Below are 21,413 nucleotides of genomic sequence, written 5' to 3' on the forward strand. Positions count from 1 at the left end.
CCTTGCCATATCTCTAGGAAGTCTAATGTAGCTCCAAGAGTACAGCAAAGACAGAGGTTTTGTGGCGAGCTTTTCCACGCGCACATATTTAATTCATTGCTGCTCCGTGCCTCCCTTCAACACTTCTTAAAGCAGGAAGGCTGTTTTAGGGCGTGGTTTTTCCTATTTAACAGAGGAGAAACGGGTGCCACTGCCAGTTCCCGTGAAGCCTTTTCTCTCCCTCTCTGCACCCCGGGTGAAACGACTGCCCCTTTCCACCCGGGAAATCTGCCCCCAGCAGCTGTCAGAAATCCCCTGGAGGAGCTGGGCCACTGTGCGGGCGCGGGGGGAGGGGAGCAAAGCCAGTTAACCAGCTTCTCTAGCCGTGATTCTCCCCTCTTCCTTCCCCTGGGTAAACGCTCCACCGGGACCCTTCCCCCTCCCTTCCATCGGCCTATAATCTGCAGGGGGACCCTAACTCCCAAATGTCTCCCCTCCCCTTTCCAAACGCTCCAGCACTCCCCCTCCAGTGTGCACACTTACTCCAATGTACACGCTAGCCCTTGGGAAAAAATCCCCCCCCCCCCCCCGGGCGCATTGCTCTCGGCACTAGCGCCCGGACCAGCGAGCGGCCCCTGGCCCGGCTGGAGGCGATGCTGCCGCTGCTCCAGTCCTAGGAGGGAGCGGCAGGAGGCGGAGGCGGCGGGCGCTGGTTGGCCCGCGAGGAGGGGGCGGCAGGGAGTTTCCCACAATGCTCCGCTGCAGTGCAGCCGCCGATGGATGCTGCGGGAAGGTGCTGCCATTTGCAGCCTCCTCGGCGAGCGGCTCCGTGAGGGGCCCCGGCTCCAGCTGCAGCCGCCGCCCCGTCCCCGTCCTTGTGCCCCCACCTCAGCGCCTGCAGCCGCCGCCTGCCCCCCGCCTGCTCCCTGCGGCTGCCCCGGCCCCGGGGGGCTGCTGTCCGCCCGGCCCCGCAATGAACCCCCCGTCGGCAGCCGGGGAGGACAAGGGGGCTGCTGGCAGCGGCAGCTGCTGCCGAGGAGCCGAAGGCGGCGGCGACTCGAGGGGCTCAGGGGCCGCAGCCGAGGAGGAGCTGGGCACCGCCGGCCAGAAGGAGGAATCCCTGGAAGAAAAGCTGCGGAGCTTAACCTTCAGGAAGCAGGTGTCCTACAGGTGGGTGAGGGCAGGCGAGGGGAGGGGGTTCCCGCGCCCCTTGCACCAGCCTCGGAGTCTGGGGGTTGGCAGGGGATGGGGGGATCCCTGGGCACAAGCGCCAGCCTGGGAAGTTTCCCCTGGTGGCTGCAAGCTCCCGCTTCAGCGCTGCGTTCCTGCCTCCCTGGCCAGAGCGGAGAGGAGGCGCCAAGTTGGTAGTTCGAGCCACTCCAGCAGGTAGGAAGGGGCCCGTGAGGGCGCTCAGGCTGAGATGCAGGGATCTCCGACAGCCCGCAGAGCAGCCCTCTGGCAGCCACCTGGAGCAGACAGAAAGCTTTGAGGGAGGCAGTGATGGGGTTGGTTGGGGGTGGGGAGAGATTCCACGCTTCCCAAGTGGGCTACAATATAAAGTGCCATAGTAAATAATCTTTTGCTCAAGCTGATGTCAAGACTCTTACATGTAAATAGTGTGTGTGTGTGTGTTGTGTGAGTGTCTGTGCATTGTGTGCGTCTTTCCTCTGTGTGTATGTATATACCTGTGTATATATATGTGTGTAAGCTTGTCCATGAAACATGCTACATTTGTGGCAGCTAGTTCTTTAGTTATGATGTAGTGTTTGTATGGAGTGCCCTGACAGCAGGCTGTGAGAGTTACACTGTCAGAATGATGTTGCAGTCAGGGATTAGCAGGAGGGGAACACCATAATTGCCTGAGTTACTTTTATTTTCCCCAATGAATCTGGATTACACTAAAAAAGAAACCCTCCAAATAGGTGGAGGACATTTTGAGAAAGAGAGAGATGGGGAACAAACTCTTTGGGATTACAAAGAGAGTGAGAAATACTACCTGTCAGCATGTGGAGTGATTCCTGAATGTTACTGTTTAGAATACAATTAAAGCTACTTATAATTTCTTGGGCCTCAAAACATTTATTAGAAAGGGGACACAAATACATTTCCTGAGGCATTGCTGTTTCTGATTTTGGTTTCTCTGGAAAGTGTCATGAAGAGCAAGTCTTTTTTCCTCTCTCCTCCTCAACCCACCAATGAGTCATTATGTAAGCATTAGCAGATGACAAGGTGTGGGGGTGGTTATGCCAAATACCCACACAACTTGACTGATATTTGAGGCAAAAGACTGAAGGCCAAGTAGGTCCAAGCACCTGGGAAGTGTGGGCATTTGATATAACCGAAGTGGGGTGTTGCTTTTATTACTTTTTTTCATTTTGTCATAATGCATTTACATCATATACTCAAACAACTAGATTCCTTTTTTCCAAACATATTTCTGTGACTTGATAACTCAGAGCATGCTAATTGAGTCCTTCCATTTTTTAGGTTACCAATAAGCATCTGCCCCCAAGTTAGTAACTATTGAAAACTGTTATTATTTGAGAGGTGTTTAGCAGAGAAGTTGGTGGCCTCAGTCTAATTTTAGATGATTAACCACATATTTTCCCTCAATCCCCTCCAAAAAACCCCAACACAGTCTGACCCAGAACCTTTGTTGGGGTAAACCACGTTAACATGGAGAGTGGAAAAAACTCATATAACTGCTACCTTATTATGTCTTTAGAATGAAATAGGACTTCTGTGTCCATGGCTGTCAGGTCAGCAACTTTCAGTAGCATTGAGGTGCTTCTTAAAAATACTCTTGTGCTGTCCCCTTACATTCTTCCGGTTAAAAATGCTCCTCTCTCTCTCCTCTCTCTCTCTGTCTCTGTCTCTCAATGGTGTTTTAAAATTATGTAATTTTGTACTTCTAGGGAGAAGTTGCCTCTCCATAGTTAAACTTGAAGTTAAATAATACTTCATGTATGGGTAGAGAATATTTCTTCTGATTTTCAATAAGGGGTGAGTGCTCAGCCGATGAGGGTAAAGCTGTAAGTGATTCATCCTAGGTTGTCTTTAATGAGTGACACTGGCCTTCTCTTGAACATTTTGTATATATGTCATTTGTCAATATTTTTGTAACTTTATTGCAGTAGTGTTTTTTAAATTGCCATTTTGTGGCTGCAACTTATGCGAATTGCAGCTGAAGACGGAGAACTCCACTGGTTAATAAGACAGGGAGGGTCAGTTCTAAATGTTGACATCTGCCAGCCAACATGCTTCTGGGGAAAGAGAGATGTGGTCTCCAGTAGATTTGAAAAAGTTCTTAATTAAAGCTGTATATTTTAATTTAATTTAATTGATTTGGATATCTTATACACTGTTGGAGAAACTGTTCAAATCTACTAGTAACATATTCACTTTCCCTGGCATTGTGAAATATGAGTAGCCTTCCTTTTCATGGGACCTCTGTATTTCTATACTGTGCGTACGTAGGAGTTTTATAATAAATATAGGTAGGGAGGAATGACAGGATTTCTCCCCCCTCCCCTACTTTCTCCACAAATGCATGAACAGGCAGCAAGTCTTGAACTTTAGAAATGGGAGGTTTTCTCAGTAGTATTTAAATAACCATTTCTGGAGGCATATTATTCTTTCTGCTTGTTTTAGACTGAGGAAAGGAAAATAATTTTTCTATGCATCCTGGGATTTCCATACACTTCTTTTTTTGGAACTAATTTCCTGCAAAGAATGTTCCTTTCTTTCAATTACCCACAGAGCAAACACCAGAGTCAAAGACTTGTACAAAGCACTGCTAGTGAGTTTGTTTTTTCCTCTTAAAATTGCTACCTTTTTTCTCTTTGCAAATTATGGTGTTGCAATGGATTTATAAATGCAAATGGCTGTATAATGTGCAGGAAACTTTATTTATATTGGCACTTGGACTCTTTTCACTCTAGTACATTAGAAATTATTCAAAGGGTTCTCTGTGTGTGTGTGTGTGTGTGTGTGTGTGTGTTATATTGACACACAAGCAAACATCTGTATTTATAGGTACATCAAAAGAATACAGCAGGAACATGCTTAAAATAGCCCAGACCCATGCAAATAAATGTAAAAACTGCACTGGTGACAAATGACCAGGTGAAATATGAGTGGAGAGGGATGGGGGTAAGATGTCTTTTTAGCAAAGGAGGGCAGGGAAAGAAAAAGAAAAAAAGAAAACAAAAAATATTTGTATGTGCACTTCGTATGCCTCTTTTCTGCCATATACAGCTTTTGTTGTATATTAATTTTGGTTACTTTTTCTAAGTTCCATTCCTTTCATCCTCTCATTTAGTTGCTAAGCAACAACTTTTTCATTATAAGGAAGATCTAGTTAGGGTAATTACATAGTTACTGTAAAAATATAACTTGCTAGTTTCCCAGGGGCTATGCCATAACTATAATAAACCTAGTTAGGTGTAAATGTTTACATTCACATGGCCAATGTATTTGAGTGCAGGGATTTATTTATTAAATTGGCTATGAATTTGTATGCATACATAGACATATTTGTCCCTTTATGTAGTGAAATCTGATCAGTATTTGTGATTTAGAGAAGACCACAAACAAATTGCTTTGCATCTATAGGCATGTTGCACTCAGTGCTCCAAAATCAATTAAGTGTATTATGTTGCCAACTCTCATATACCATATTGAGTGTATACCAAGGCAAGGTTTGCAGAGCTACTAGAGGAAGAAACATTTTGTTTATTCAAAAAGCTGCTTAGATGTTTGCTGTATTCCTTTCAATTATATATTTATATACACATACGCAGTGGGCATCTGGCACTTACCTGTGGTTGTGCATAAGACAGTGTGTATTTTGGGCATGTATATGTGCATATGTACACTCAGTTGAAGTAGATCTCATTTGCAGGTGGAGTACTTGCCCTTCTAACTTTGATTAGTCATTTTCAGGCTTGGAGTAGTCTCAGTACTCTGCAGAGTTATGTGAGATAAACTCTGAGCTTTGCTGCTTGACCTTACCTATCAATTCCCATGTGTCATACAATCTCTCTGGCAACACTGCATATGTATGGTATTTTCTCTAATTCAAGGATATCTGGCCAGTCCAATGGCTGTTTAGTCTAGATGAAAGCTTAAGGAAATGGTCTGCCTTGTGATCCTAGTTCTGGCACCAAAATTGGGACATCCTCTTCCATAGCTGGGTTTTTACATTGTAATATTAGCACCCCAATAGCCATTTTAGTGTTGATTTTTACTGCCCAAATATTGTGGCAAGTATCTTCAATAACCACATATGAATACTGGGCTCACACATTGAAGAATATCAATTTTTAAATATATTGATTTAATGCAAAATTCATCTCTGTCCTCCACAGAAATTGGCAAAAATAGATGCTCCTCCTGCAAAGCAAAAGCTCTGCTAAACCTGGTCCTTCTAGGAGCACTACCCCTAAAGTAATAAGACGTATGTGAACATTTAATTAGTGTAGAGTTCTTTGGATGTTATCACATACAATTGCTGGGGAAGTTCCCCTACTGCTCCGCACCCATAATACTTGCTAGAATTTTGCCTCTGCAAACACCATATCATTTCATTTAAAGGGGACACTGTCAACTTACCTTTCGTTCAAACTTTATTTTTTTGTTAAACAGCTTTTGTCTAATGTGACAATCAGTAGAAATGTTTCCACTAAAGGAGATAGACATCATCCTGACACATTTGAATCTCCAAACCATAGCAGGTTTAAAACCCTTAAAATGAAACTGAGTACAAACATAAGAGTGGCTAGACTGTGTCAGAGCAAAGGTCCACTTAGCTCAGTATCCTGTCTTCCAACAGTAACCAATTCCAGGGCCCCAGGGGGAATGAACAGAATAGCTAATCATCAAGTGATCCACCCTTTGTCACCCATTTCCAGCTTCTGACAAACAGCCTGCGAAGACCATTCCTGCCCATATTGGCTAATAGCCATTGATGGATCTACTCTAGTGAAAGTGCACTACTCTTGGTTTTCAATTATTTAAGTGGCGTTTCATAATTAGAGTGGAGAGAAATATTAAAAAGTAGACAAGGAACATAAATCTTGACAAGCGAATTGAGTCTTTAACTTCTTTCACTTCTAATATTTAGTAGTAATACTAATCTGATGGATTTGACACATGAAATATGAAGGAAAGGTTTTCTGTTTGTCTAAAAGTTGTCAATTGCCCCATTTTAAAAGTTAAATTCACCAAAGAATTTTCCTGTGGTGTAGGTTATGTAGTCCATCAATTTAATTCTGTCTTCACCTTGACCTAATTGAGAGAATCTTTATTCAACGGCATGTTAGACAAACATTAGAAACCCTAGAGGTGTATGGCTTTCCCTCAGAGGTTTGTCAAGGAGATATGGACCATGCCGTAGGAGCTACAATGAGTGAGCCCTGCAGTGCTAATATGTAGTGGCCTGGTTTCTCAGTCATCATGCATTGTATTTGGCTAATGCAGCCTGCCCTGATAGGAAACAATGTTGTTTCAGTTTTACTAATGAAAGTGGTTGGAGGTGGTGTTTTTGTGTCACTGAGTCAGTTTAAAATCTAGTTCCACTCAGAAAAGTGACTCTCTAAAATTGGCAGTTGGAATTTCCATGGTTATTATTTGTTGGCAATGGCCACAAAACCCAGGGAGGCTCTGGTCAGATGGAACTAGTCACTGACTGATACATGGCAAAGACCATGAGGTACTTTGATACCACAATGATTTATGTGGGAGGAATACTTGGCTAGGTAAGTTTGGGGTTCAGGGCTTTGTGGACTACAAAAAGAATTGCAAAGAATAGAACAGAAGCTCTGTAATTCTCATGTCACTTACTTGCAAACATGATAATTCTCATAAAACTCCTGTAGGTATCACTTCACTTCTCAGCTAAAATTGAGCAGTAGAGGTAGTGCTTGATGACATCTCGTACTACTAAGATTTTTTTACTTTTATGGAATATGACAGCACATTTACTAGTGTACCATGAAGCATTGTAAATAATTAAAACAGAATTATATTTGTCAAAATAAAATAGAAAACCTTCTGTGATGGAGTACCTTTGATCTTTTAATCATGTTGTTTGCTTATTCTTAACATTATCTAATCCTTAATGGGTCTCCCAGTCAGCAGTGTGAATTAGAGAGGCAATCCTGTATCAAATGGCAGGAGATGATTTTTTTATCCTTTAACGCATGTCAAAAAGTAAGTTCCAAGTATTGTCTCAATCCCATGCCAGTCACTTACACTTTCCTCTGCAGAGCTTCACATAACAATGTTATGGGATACACTAACATATGATGTTTCAAGTTACTTTGCTTTCCACCTTGAAGCATTACCACTTTTTTATACTTTACTGCAAAATACATCAACTTCATGCTTTTGAACACATGGTGAGGCCTCCAAAGAGTCTCTCTCAAACTATTTATAATGCTTTGTGAAAGGAGGTGGAGGTGCTAAGTTCTGCAATGAAGAGAGGCTATGACAGTTCAGAGGCACAAATAATACCATGGCTAAATAGTCTTACTCTGGGGTAGTTGCTTTTTGCGATCCAACCCACCAAGTTTTCAGTTGCTTTTAAAACTTTCCACTCACTTGGGAACATTAATGCATTCACTTTCTGTGAATCCTAAAAATAAGAAATGGGGAAAAACATTAAATTTTCTAGTTTAGTGCTGTACTAATGCAGGATAATTTTAATATCCCACGGGGTAAATGTTTTGATTGCATTTTCCCCGTAGGACTTGTTTTCTTAAAATGTACATCATTTAATCCTTCCCCTTTTCTATATTCTCCCTCCTTTTCTGTTTTGCTTTGTGACACACACTTTCAAGATGACTGATTTAGTGGCATAGCAGTGCAGTGGGCCATGATGTTAGAGAATTACAGTGGGTGAATTGCACCAGCTCCATAGCAGGTCAGACAAGTAACATGGTCAAGTATCATGGACAAGTAACATGGTCAAGTAACACCATGCAAGGCACTGCATTTAGCCGTATGGAGTGGAAATCTATCGACATGCATCTGACGAAGTGGGTCTTTGCCCACGAAAGCTTATGCTCCTACACTTCAGTTAGTCTATAAGGTGCCACAGGACTCCTCGCCGCTTTAACATGGTCAAGTATCTAGAGATTTAAGTGTGGCTCTTACGAGACCAGAGTTCTACTCCAAGTTCTGCCAGTGACTTGCTGTATAACAGTTGGAATAAAGTACTTGATCCAAAACTTTCAGTGGGGTGTTTTAGCTTTGAGGTACCCATCTTAATGTGTATGGGGTCTGATTTTCAAAGATGTTGAGTGCCCATAACATCTTTTGATTTCATTTTGGAGTTGTGAGTGCCCAGCTAAAAATCAGGCCTTGGATATCTCAGTCTGGGCACCTAAAATTAATGGCCACTTTTGAAAATGTAATCCCTGTATCTCATTTGCCCCACTTGATAAATGGAAATAATACATATTCGTTTTTGGAAACCTCTGTAATATTCTTGGACAAAAGTCACCATGGCACAGATTCAGCAATGTATAGTGTTTGTGTAAGCTTAATTTTAAGAACATAAGTAGTTATAATGACTGCAGTGGAACTGCTCTAAATTAAGATGATGCTTAGCTGATTTGCTGAATTGGGGCCTGTATAAATGCATAATAAAGTGTTACTGAGTGTAGATACAAAACAGTAGTCTACGATTGCCTGGCAACTGCCCCAGGTGAAAAGCATAAGCTAATGAGAGCTGAATCCATGCCACACAGGGTGAGAACACCTTCATTATTGTTATTCCCATGGAGTACATAATCCAATAATCCACACATATCACCCAAGACAGTGTCAGTGTTGACAAAATGATTTGCATGCAGCCTCATGTGGCTCCTGACAGCTTTTTATTTGGTTGAACTTGGCTATGTGGTCTGGCTGCTGGGAAGCTGACACGAATATGCAAAACTACCTTCTGTGCTTTTCCAACTCACTAATTCTCTGGCTTATTTTGCTGTAAATCCAGCACTGTCCTACCATGTGACAGTGATAATCAGTCAAAGGCTTTCCCAGATATTAAAAAACAAAACAGGCAGGAGAGACTTACAGCTCTCTTGGCAGCTTCTTCTAGCTGCAGTCTTGTCTTGAAATGAAATTGGGGTATGGGGAAGAGGAATCCACGTTCACTGGTGTTGGTCTGCAAGGCTTTGCACACCATGTTTTGGCTGGAGTGTCACAGTAGCACAATCACATTGTTCATCTGAGTGCCCTAATGGGATTTCTTTCCCGAGCTCTGGTAGCTCTCAGCAATTTGACCCATCATCACCCACATCAGAGAGAACCTGTCTAGGGGTGGCATGAGTGGAGATGAAGAGTGGAAAATTTAAAAAATAGAGAAAACAGAGTGTGTTTTCGTGCATGTGTGTGTTCACAGAAGTTGTAGGAGTCTGTGCCCATGGGGTTGTGAGGAATAATTTCTGAGGACAGGACAAGGAGTAATGGGCTTAAAGTGCAGCAGGGGAGGTTTAGATTGGACATTAGGAAAAAATTCCTAACTGTCAGGGTGGTCAAATATTGGAATAAATTTCCAAGGGAGGTGGTGGAATCTCCCTCTCTGGAGATATTTAAGAATAGGTTAGATAGACATCTGTCAGGGATGATGTAGACGGAGCTTGGTCCTGCCTTGAGGGCGGGGGGCTGGATTCGATGACCTCTCGAGTTCCCTTCCAGTCCTATTATTCTATGATTCTATGGGGTGCTGTTTGTGTGAGTAGGCATGATGTGTGAATAACTTCCCGTGTATGCAGGAGGAGGGTGTGTGACCGGTGTAAGTATAGTATGTATGTTTGACCTGTGCTATGTATTTTGTCAGCTGTTTGTGTGTGGTAAAAGTAATCATAGAATACTAGGACTGGAAGGGACCTCGAGAGGTCGAGTCCAGTCCCCAATCTGTGATGTGTCCGTGTGCTGGGGAGATAACTTAGCTCTATGCTAAAACTTTATTGGGCTTAGTGTGTGGGGACAGCCTTTGCGTGTTGGAACATAGGTCTGGGCTGTGTATCCCTTGGGTTCTGTACATATGCACTTTATGTGAATGTATATAGATGAATGAGAGGGGACATCATTAGCAACCATTGTTTCGGTAACCTTTGTGTATGGATTACTGTGGTTTTCTTTTATTCAGCTTTCCTTTCAGCTGTGCTGATACATAGTTAGAATGTTAATGTTTTTGCTCAGAGACTTCAGAGTGAAGGCCTTTGGCCTCATTTCTGATCAAAGGTGTTGTGCCAAGAAGGGTCTTATCACAGGACTGACAACTAACAACTTCAGAGCAATCTGATTAAGGTTCTCTATTTTAGATGGCTCCTTTTTCTTTCTTTTCTCTTTCCTTTCACATCCCAATTTGGCACCAGCTAGCTAGCCTCAGTAAAGGGGAATGAATGCATTTGATTGGTTCCTTGCCTTGCTTCCTACCACTGGTTCTTCCATGATATAAGAATTTCAGAATAATTTCTCTACCTGGGTGTCTGAATGACTAGCATCTTGAACTTCCAGAGGAGAAACCTGGATGGCCTAGCTTTATCTGTATGTTTTCACCCATGAAAGATGAGAAATATCAGTGAGTTCATATGTTGGTCCATTGTCTTTTTGAAACCTCATTTTACCCTCTAGATGTACACAAAATGTAGCATTTTGGGGGGACAGAACGGAGAAGATTGTTAGGGAGTCTTTTTATATAGAACTAGCAGCTTTATAAAATGCTTCCTAACTGGCTGTAAATAATTCATGACCCATTGGCTATAGGACTGTTATTTTCTTGGTGCTTTTGGACACTGGGATGGTCTTTGAGGCTATATCTACACGTCAGTGCTATTTTGGGATTCTGCGTCTTTTGAGCACACCCGTTATTTCGAAATATAACGGGCTCGCTATTCCGACTACCCTGCAAACCTCGTTCCACGAGGAGTAAGGGACATTTTGGAATAGTGATTTAATTCTAAATAAGTGCTATATAGACAGCGCCAAATTTCAAAATAAACTATTTTGAAATAAGATTGAAAGTAGCTATGCAATTTGATATTCTCTGTGTGACATTTTTGGGTAGGTTCCTTGTCTGACAGTGAAGATTTGTTCATATTACAAAGCAATTACACAATTTGGTTCTCTTGGAAATCTCTGCTGAGGAGAGCCTTGTATGTGGATTACTGTGGGGGATCAGGACTTCGTGTGATGGAAGATTTTCAACGGGAGGGGCAGTACTGTATTTGCTGTCTTGTCAGTTTGATCCAGGTATGATTGGCTCCTCACTTTCACAAGCCTCAAAATAGACACTTCTCTGTCATGCTCCACCCAATGTTCTCAAGGTGATTTAAAAAGAATTAGTTAAACTATACAAATGTCTCTCTGTGGTAGGGGAGTAATATCCCCATTTTATAAATGGGGAAAACTGAGATGCTGAAGGATAAAGAGACTTGCTCAAGGTCACACACGCAGTCTGTGACAAAACTGGGAATAGAACTTAGAGCCCCGACTTTGAATTGTATGCCTTTAACTGCTAAACTGCTCATTCACTTCAAAAGGAAAGAAAAGAATCAAGACAGCAACTTTCAGAAAAAATGTGGGAGGAGAGAGTCAGAGGGCAGGCAGGTGCAAGAACATTATCACTTCATCTCATTAGTGGCATGCACTTTGTAAGATTTTTGTCTTCAAATTATTTTGCATGTTGAACAATTGTGGCAGTTCATTTTTAAAGAACTATATTAGCTGTAGGCCACCATTGGGTTGCTTGTAGTGTCCCAGATTTCCGAGGCCCTGCAAGTAGTACACTAAGATGATTCAGAGTGAAGATAAAGACCTAGCAGCTTTATTAAATGCTTCCTAACTAGGTGTAAGGAATTCATGCCTATTGGCTACAGTTCTGTTATTTTCTTGATAGAAGGAAGGTGCCTTTTGACCTGGGAAATACTCTGACACTGCTCTGATATTTTCTGTGTGACATTTTTGGAAAGGCCAGAGAGTCTTGGAATTGTAAATTGGGGATGAGCTGTTGGGATCGGGAATGAAATCCAAAGCGTCTCGTCTCCTGGCTACCAGTTCAAAGCCAGCTCTGGCTGGTAGTGGCAAAGACCATTTCCATCCAAAGGCTGTTGGGTGGGTTGTGAGAGATGACTCCTAAATCACAGAAGTGATGGAAAAGAACTATTAGGTCCTCCAGAACACCTCTATGAAAAGGCTGTTCTTATCAATAATTTCATCTGCAAAGCCCAGGATGGAACGGGAATACATTTGGTTGGGAATGAAGCATAATAATTTCCTCTGCCATCTCCCATTCTAAACCTGTGTGAATGAATACAGGGCACAAGTGCATGCAGGATTTCAGTCTTTTGAGCTGCTAGTTATGCATATTTCACTAGCACTGACTTCATGAAAAACAGTGTGTAAATGTGCAGGAGACAGTGGCCAATGCCCCTAGAACAGGGCTGAGTTACATGATGTGGATCTATTTTAAAGACTGCATTGCAGGGATGGGCCATTTTTCTGATGGTAGGAACCCTGCACTCTCATTTGAGAGACATGGGCTCCATTTCTGGTTTTCTTGAGAAATGCTTGGCTGGCAGGAACTAGGAGAGGAGACCTTGTTGGGCTCATCTCTCAGAAGGGCAGGGAGGCAAATACCCTCTATCATCACCTTCACTCAGTTTAAGAAGTGGCTATTCCCTTAAAACTCATGCCACATTTTCACTGCCAGAATGATTTCCATGTGCATATGGAATAGGCTATCTCTAGTCAAGTGTGTAAGAGGAGTGAGCGCTGAGCGGCAGAAGTTCTGGCTGGGACATGTTTAGTCTTCACAGGAAGAAACTTTTGAGTTTTTTTTAAATTCCACACTTTTGTATAAATTTTTTGCTTGTGAAATATGGAAAGGCTTTGTATGTCAGGTTCCTTCACTCCCCAAACAAGTTCTCCGGCACTAGATTTTTCTTAAAGGTGAAATGAAATCACATACCTGATAGTTCTTTCCAAAGAGTATGCCATGTGGGAATTTGACTCTTTGGGGTACATGTTCAGAATGGTGCATGGCAGGCGAAGGTTGAAGTGCACATATCCTATCAAAGCTGATGAGAGGTGTGCCACTTAGAATCCCACTATGTTTAGAAATTGGTCCCTTACGCTGTTCGTTGTACTCTCCAGGGTGCTGGGACACCTCTGAGAGTACGGGCAGAGAGAAAATGAAATGGCTTTCAAGCTTTTTAGCATAAAAATATGAAAGAATGCTTTCCCACCACGTACTGTATCATTACTTTTTATCATTAGCCTGCTAATGAGTTTCCTCTGGGGGTTGTAATGAGGGTAGTTCTTACGCACTTACCTAATTACCAAATGATCCCCAGCGTATGTCTGTGAGAAAATTTTTGTTGGGAAAACCCACTGGATTTCATTACAAACTAAGGACTAGATCTTATGGAGTTTCTGTGTGTGGATCTCTCCCACTGATGTCAGTGGATTTCCATGTGTGGGGAGCTTGCAGGGTCATGTCCTCAGGTTTTGTGCATTTTAGGCTGTTATGGTTTTGAGTCACACTCTAGGAGACTGAGTCACAACTTCGACTTCATGGCCAGAAGAGACCATTATGATCATCCAATCTGACCTCCTGCACATTGCAGGCCACAGGATCTCACCCACCCACTGCTGCAATAGGCTTACAACCTCTGGCTGAGTTACAGAAGTCCTCAAATCTTGATTTAAAAACTTCAGTTACAGAGAATCCACCATTTACACTAGTTAAGACCCCTGGCTTTCACACAAGACCAAGTTCAACTCCTTGGTTGCGAGCAAGTTTCATTGTGAGTTTTGAGGATCACTGGATGCTGAAACATAAAGTGAAAAGTAGGGGCTATGTACAAACCTGCACAGACTGGAAGCAAAGCGCCTTTGATAACTTTACCTGGAGGGATGTTTTGTATCCAGTACCTGTGTAATCTGTGCTACTCAGAGTCACAGGACTTTCCACCCCACTGTGGTGCGGAAGGCCTTTCTGTGATTTAAGTGACATTGACGAAGGAGTCAGCAGTGCCCAAGTAGCCTGAATCTTCAGGGGCATTGGGCTTTGTGTCAGATCAGAGGAAAGACATGCTTTATTTTTCATTTTGCCTCTCCAGGTAGCCAGCAGCTTCAGCTGTCACTCTTTCTTCCAGGCCAATCTATTTTGCTTTGGGTTGAATAATTTCTTATTTTGTTTCCTGCACATTTTCAATCAGGATAGAACATTTGATTTCTCAGTGCCCTCCCTTCTCCTTGTCTAGACCCTCTGTCTCTGTCTGTCTCTATCTCTGCCTCTCTCCCTGGCACTCTAGTTCTCAGTGTTTACTCCCTGGCTTGTTGCTTTGCTTGCCTGGAATTTGTCAATTGTCCTTCCTGCTGCTTTCTAATGGTTATCAGTAGAGTAATGCTCTGTGCACAGTGTGGTGTACCCCGAGTTGCATAGAAGCTGTTTGTGGAGACGTGGATGAAAAACACACATGTGCATGTACTGCACTTCACATTCCATAATGAATGTCTATATTTGTTGTTGAACCTGCTTGAGACCAGCTTCTTCCCCTCTCCTGTGGCTGGAATAGGTTTGAGAGTTCAGTGCTGTCCTGTGACTTTAGTGTCAGGAAGCTCAGAATAAGCTTCCCCCTTCCCCAATATGTTACGTTTGCGGTTATGCAATTCCTCAAGGCCTAAAAAGACTGGGTATGTTGCAGTGATCACAAATTGGTATGGGCACCTTATTTATAAAAGACAAGTGAGAGAGCCTGATTCTGGAGTTTCCCCAATCAGTATGGTAGAAATCTATCTCTCTCCCTTTGACAAAAAAGCACCCCTTTTTCTCTCTCGTTTATAAAGCTGTTGTGGAAAAATGCTGGAAACTATCCGTGCAGAGAATCCTGTGTCATATTGCAACCTGGATCTGTGCTACAAGCAAATAACAGGCCAGACAAAGTAGCAATTTGAACATTAGGCTCATTATTGTTTGGTGCTATTGGGAGCCTTGATGGGCTATTTTTGGCCCTGGAGATCTGGTTCAGCTACTGCCTTTCAGACTGACATGATAGCTTTCATTTCATGCTTCTGTGATATAGGTTATCAGATTGCCAAGATGACTCGTCATTCCTTCCTATGACCAGTCAGGGAGCCCCCAGAAATTTTTCATTCGGCATGTGGCAGGCCTCCCTGATGCCCTTTTTCAGAGGGATCCCCCATGAAGGCACTCCACAGCTCTCCTTACATGTAGCAGGGGTCTTGAAGCATTCACTAAGTCCTGCTGGAAGTGGGGAGAGGCCAGGCAGGCCCCTGGGGAGAGGGGATGACTGGTGTTGAAACTGTTTCCTTAGCTGTGGCAAGGAGGAGCAGTACTGGCTGCCCCACTGCCTGCTCAAATTTGTTCCCAAAGGGGCTCTCCACCTTGTGATGGAGGGACCACAGGGGTCAAATGGGAGTGGCCAGGAGGCTGCCAGAGCTGCTTCCCCTTGACACTTCTTTGGGGCCAGCTCTTGCACCAGGAGGGTCCAGCATTGATGGCTTGGCACCATTGCCAATGGTATGCACTCTGTGCAATGTGTGTAACCCGCACACCTTGTGGGTGTGGTGTTCTGTCCCATCTAGTGGCACGGAGACCACTCAGAGAGAACAATGAGTGTGTTCTAAAGCCTGAGCTAAGAGCCATGTGGCTTTTAGCTCATGCTGCAGAGGCTCATGCAATTAGCTCCAGAGGCTCTAGGTTTGATCCTGCCTGCCGATAACCAGGGGCTGACAGTGCTACACCTGCACCATTGTCAGCAGCAGATCGAGGGCTACCCGGTTTCTATTTCTAAGCGAGAGAGACCAAAAACTGACTACACTGGTGTGGGGGTTAGGAGATGGTGTCAGCTGTAATATTCGGTCCATTAGAATTTGGACTAAGACCAATCATTCATTTTACAAAGCTGCTAACTGATCATTTTCAGACACTGTTAGTTTGTTCTGCAATCAAGCCAATGCCTTAGAGATGAAAGTCCTCTTCCCTCACTATCAATTCCCTGAGCTAGCCTGTCTCCCAAGTGGCTGAGTTCAAAGCTGGAGGAAACGGTTGCATGCTATGGAATAGACTGTAGTTTTAAGTTCACATTAGAGAAGCATGTGGGGACACTGCAAGGATGGCTGGAGGAATTGTGGCTGGCTCTGAAGGGGAATATATACTGCGGGAGAAGTTCCACCACCGTTTGGAAAGGATACAGCCATGCACCAGCTGACAGGGGCAGTTGCAAAAGGGGGTAATTGCCCTGGAGCCTGCTGATTCAGAGGGGCCCAGAGCTCTTGACTATCGCTGCTGTCAGGGCCGGACTAAGGGGTGGGCGTGCCGGGCAGCTGCCCGGGGCGCCCACCGATGGGAGGCGCCTGATGGCAGCTGTAAGGGGCACGCAGCATCCCTTATAGCTGCCACCAGGTGTCACGCACCCAGCTCCCGCGGCGCCAGCCCCCCCCTCATCCCCGCGGCGTCGGCCAGCAGCGCCCTTCCCCCCACAGCCGTGGGGTCCTGCATGGCCAGGCGAGGTGACCAGGATGGGCTGGGCAGCACATGCGCCGTGCGCCCTGGGGGCAGGCCTGTGCTCCCTAGGGGGGTGGGCCTGCGCCCCAGGGGTGGGTCCGTGCATGCGCTGTGCGCCCAGGGGCGGCGCCACGTGCCCAAGCCCGGGGCACCAAAATGGCTTGGGCCAGCCCTGGCTGCTGTTACTGCGGTTGTGGTAGTGGTCAGAGTCCTGGGCCCTTTAAATCACTGTTGAAGTGCCATGGTGTGTGCTCCAGAAAGCACTAAGGACTGGGGATGAATGGGGTGCAGTGCACTCCTGAGGGCTGCCTGGGGGGCCAGTGTGGTGAACTCCGGGTAGCACTCAGGGCTTGTTGCCCTGGCCATGCTCCCTCTGCCTGAGGCTCTGCTTCTTCTGAGAGTGCAGAGCTGCCCCCCCACACCTTGCCCAGGGGCCTGTGGAGACTGTCTGTGCCCCTGCCATGCAATACTAACTAGTGGGCTCAGCTATGTTGGCTCATGACAAAGTCCGTGGCCTTGCCCTTGTTTTTCCCCTTTGGGAAGACTGGCATCACCAGTGACACTAACCAAGAGATGCACCTCTGCTTCCCAGTTCGATTCCATCGGGCTGGGGTGCATGGTTTCCAGTGGGAAACAGCTTCTTGTGTCATGCCCCTGGGTTGCCCAGTGTTCCACACAAGTGATCCCAGATGTGTGCTTGCCAGCTAAGATGTCTGTTTCACAGAACTCATGCATGACTTTTTTCTTTTAAAAAAAAATCAGTTTCTATTCCTTTGTAATTATCCTGTGCCCTACACATTTTTAGACAGAGACCTCAGATGAGTTTGCTGATTGTTCCTTGTAGCCAGGACAGATTTCTAGTGCAGTGTTCAGCTGTTTTTCTTTTGACAGTATGGCCATCCATATAAACAAGGCTCAGTCAATTCACTTCCAAGTGGTGCATTAGGCTCCCAGCAATTCATGTCAATTTCTCATCTCAAATCTAGGAAAGGTGCCAGAGATCAGGTAGCAATAAAGTTTAGGGAAAAACCTCCACTGTTCTTTCTCACTGGGACTGTTCTTTCTCCTCCTTCCCACGAATGGAAGAGGGAGATAGTCAAATATGATTCTGTCACCTGATTTGATAGGATTGTGATAGGACTGATTAGCTTTGCTATTCCCTCCTTTCTGAGGGAGGTTTTGTGCTCAGTGTTAAAATCTGACGTTGTATTGAATTCAACTAATGCAGCCATAAAAACAGGATGCAGAAAAAAAATAACCCATACCTAGTGAAGCCCTAAGTACTGGCTCCTTTCTTCCCCCTCTTGCTTTTACCCTCTCCTCTGCCATTGCATTCTAGATGTGGAGCTTTTGAAGGAAATGAAGGAACGGGTGTTATCTAAATATTCTTGTCATTGGCGTGTTTGGGGTTTTGTGCGTCTTTCTCCTTTGATGAATGGTAACATAACGTTTTTAGAAAAAAGTGAGTTTTGCGCTTCTGAAGCATGTTGGGGTTGGTACACCTTAGAAGCTGACAGTCTCTGCTTATTCATAAGAAAGGAGCACCACAGACAGGAGCCATGTAACCTTCCAACAGGCACTAAGTGTGCCTCAGTCCCAAGTTAGTAGAGAGAGGGGACAGTTTAATTTTTATTCAGCAATTGACCACTCTCTCTCTCCTGAGCCAAGAGTGTGCCAGCTTTTTAGCAGTGAATTTCGTTTGCTAAGGACTGACTTGAGTCCAACTCCTTTCATGTAGATTGTTAAGCAGCCACCCAGGCTGTGTCCAGACTCAGGGGTTTTTTCGGGAAAAGTAGCCTTTTCCCGAAAAAAACTTCCCCTGCGTCCAGACTCAAGCCGCGTTCTTTCGAAATTATTTTGAAAGAACGCGGCTTTTCTTTCGATGGCGGTAAACCTCATTTCACGAGGAAGAACGCCTTCTTTCGAAAGTTCCTCTTTCGAAAGAAGGCGTTCTTCAATGTAAATAGGGCTTCCTCGAAAGAGAGCATCTAGACTCGCTGGGTGCTCTCTTTCAAAAAAGCAGATTGCTCTTTCGAAAGATCCGCCTGCAGTCTAGACACGATCTTTCGAAAGAGGCTCTTTCGAAAGATGCTTTCGAAAGAGCCTCTTTCGAAAGAAGCCTGCAGTCTAGACATAGCACCAATAGTGTTGCCCTTCTGTTACCAGTGCTTTTGTTTTGCCACTTGTCACAGCTGTACACCTCTCTGAATGAAAACCCTGCATCCGTGTCTCTTACAGGACACAGGGTGCAAGGGGAAATGTGCCTACTGTCGGGCCATCGAGAGATGTACCAACAGGGAGGCATCATTGTGGCCTTGAACAGACTTTCAGGCATTTTCAGCCAGTTAATTTTGGAATCCCAGACCTTACCTTCTGAGAGTGCCAACACAAGCAACATCTTGTAAGGTGCTACAGGACCATTGTTGTTTTTTCAGTTTTTTTTTAGTTACAGATGCTAACACAGCTGCCTCTCTGAGACTTTTAAACATAAGCAACTGTGGGTCAGTGGAATATTTGGGAGGAGATTGAGGTGCAGAAAAGATGGTACCAACTGTGAACAGGTACCATAAATAATGATTTCTGTCAGCACCTCTTTTAAGCTTAGAAAAGTGTGTGTGTGTGTGTGCGCACGCGCCACCCTAGAAGCTCAAGGCCTCCGTTTTCTGCTAATCCACCCCTGAGATGAAGTGGGGAAGAAGAAGTTAACTCTTGTCCAATAGCACAAGCACACTGCTGTCTCAGAAGGATCATACAACTGTGTGTCAGAATTCTAGTCCTTCTTGCATGCTGACACTGCTACAGAAACGTGTAGCCCTGAACTAAAAAGTCCCTACAGAAAGGCCCTTGATTTGGCTGTGTCCCTCCCCCACACCAGGGACTTGTTTATGCCCTTGTCTGATTGAGTATCATCTTCCACCCCTCTTCCAGCTGATTGTTGCAGCTGGAGCATTGTTCTGATTCAATCATTCTGAAGATGGTGTCACAATTTGTCAGGTGTTGCGAATACTATTTTGCTTGATGGAAATGTTGGGCCCATTGTGAATTTGCTCTAACAGCTCTTCCCAGCAAGGCTGTAAAACAATGAGGAGAATTTACTACACATTCACACAAGCCATCTTCTGTTATGTATCAAACATAAATAATAGGGGGATAAATGCAAAATAGTGAGATCATCTCAGCCTATCTATTCAAGATAGCATTAAACATGCACAGACAAAACAGTGGATGTCAACTCTCAGCTCTTTAATGACAGAGATACATAAACATGTAGATAATACAAACAAGCAGGTAGGCTTAAAGAATACATTATAGTGGAGTTTCCTAAGCAGTGGGTGTACGTATGTAAAAGCTTAAGAACATCTCAGTGACTTCTGTGAAGGGCCTATTCACAAAGCAGCAAAGAAGAAACACCTGGGTAGCTCCCAAAATAATAACAAAAATTGATTCTTTCTCTATCCAACAAAATGATAAAGAAGGTATATGAGCAACAGTTGCTACCCGTGGAAGTATTATGATATATAAATGTCATTGTGGTTCTTCAGATCTGACCCAGGTCAGAAGTGACTAGAGCTGATTAAATTTTAAAGGAAACATTTCCCCATTAGAAAGTGCGGTTTTGTTGAAATTGAAACTTTGTGGGAATGCGTCAATTTTGATGAGATTTTGTTTTGTTATTTCTTTTATGAAAAGCATTTTGGAATTTATTTTATGTGATTACACTGTAATAATAAAATAAAGTCAGACTTGGAATGATTGCGCTAAAATGATTCTCCCTTCCCACAAATTTCACTTACATGCAATATTTTCAATGTTTTTGTTTTTGTTCTGATTCAGGATGTCTTTTAGCTAACTCATCTGAGGGCTAGTGGCCTATATGAAATGAGCTGTGTAACTATAAATTTTCCTCTGGAAAAGGATCTTTTACAGTAACTAGTACTGTACTACATTTAATGCTAATTGATACCCCCACTGATAGCTTCTTCAGAGAGGAAACAGACCTACCTCTGATCATTAGAGGTGGCCCCTCTAGGTCCAGGTTGAGGCATATTGGAAGGACAACATGGGGAAGCCAGAATAATTGCTGTCTGTACTACTCAATACGTATTCTTTGGATAAATAGCTCATTCCCCAAGGCTGCCAAACCAGCCCTTTTTATGGAGACTAAATGAACCATAGAATGTGTTTAAGTTAAGTTCCAAAAGTTATTTTGTTTTTCCTTTCTCAGATGATATTAACTGTCTGGAATTCTTTGTGCCTGTCAGAATTCACCTCAATGGGATTTGAGAAACAAATGGGCAGTTAATAGACTTTAATTCTATTTTATGGGAATAACTGGGATTAAATATCCCGTTTTGGTTATTGCTCATGTAGGTACACAGGATGAACTTAATCTCCCATTTTAGGGCTGGGAAGGCATTTCCCTACAGGACCAGGCCCCAAAGGTGCTGGAATGAAATAGGCCATACCAAACCAGTCTGAGGCAGGGAACACAGAAGAAGCAATGAGCCAGCATGTTTGGAGTGGCAGTATATACTCGGTGAAAGGTGTGTATATTGGGATGGAGCCCTCACCCATCTTTATAGTTGCCAGGTGTCCACTGTATGGGCCAGTCTCCATTTATTATCACACCTTAAAAATAGTATAGTTCTTACTGCTACCTACGTTTAGTAACCTCATTGGTATTATCAAAACTAAATTTAAGAAAAAACTAAAAGGGAAGTCAAATATTTATACCTCAGACATAACATTTGAGAAAGGTGATATGATGCTTGTTGGTATCTGGATTGTTGCTGATACCTGGGTCTTTGGATTTCATTTTTCTCTCTTTCTTCATAACTCTCTTTTGCTGAAAAATTAAAAAAAACGATGCAGCTGAAATGGAAAAGGG

At 43.8% G+C, this 21,413-nt stretch overlaps 1 protein-coding gene across 4 annotated transcripts in view; it reads left to right on the forward strand.

Annotated features, from left to right (window-relative positions):
* The first annotated feature begins 730 nt into the window (after window positions 1-730).
* DGKI (diacylglycerol kinase iota) overlaps window positions 731-21,413 on the forward strand; it is a 312,169-nt gene continuing 291,486 nt past the window's right edge. For 3 of the 4 annotated variants that reach the window (XM_075940098.2, XM_075940058.2, XM_075940081.2), the window contains exon 1: window positions 840-1,149. In XM_075940098.2, the coding sequence (XP_075796213.1) occupies window positions 953-1,149 (197 nt within the window). In that variant the 5' untranslated portion in view covers window positions 840-952. Of the gene's footprint in view, window positions 1,150-21,413 lie in introns of all 4 variants that reach the window. The other variant, XM_075940048.2, reaches the window with a different exon arrangement.

This window comes from Pelodiscus sinensis, chromosome 1, assembly GCF_052426305.1.
Source record: "Pelodiscus sinensis isolate ZL-2025 chromosome 1, ASM5242630v1, whole genome shotgun sequence".
NCBI lineage: Eukaryota > Metazoa > Chordata > Testudines > Trionychidae > Pelodiscus > Pelodiscus sinensis.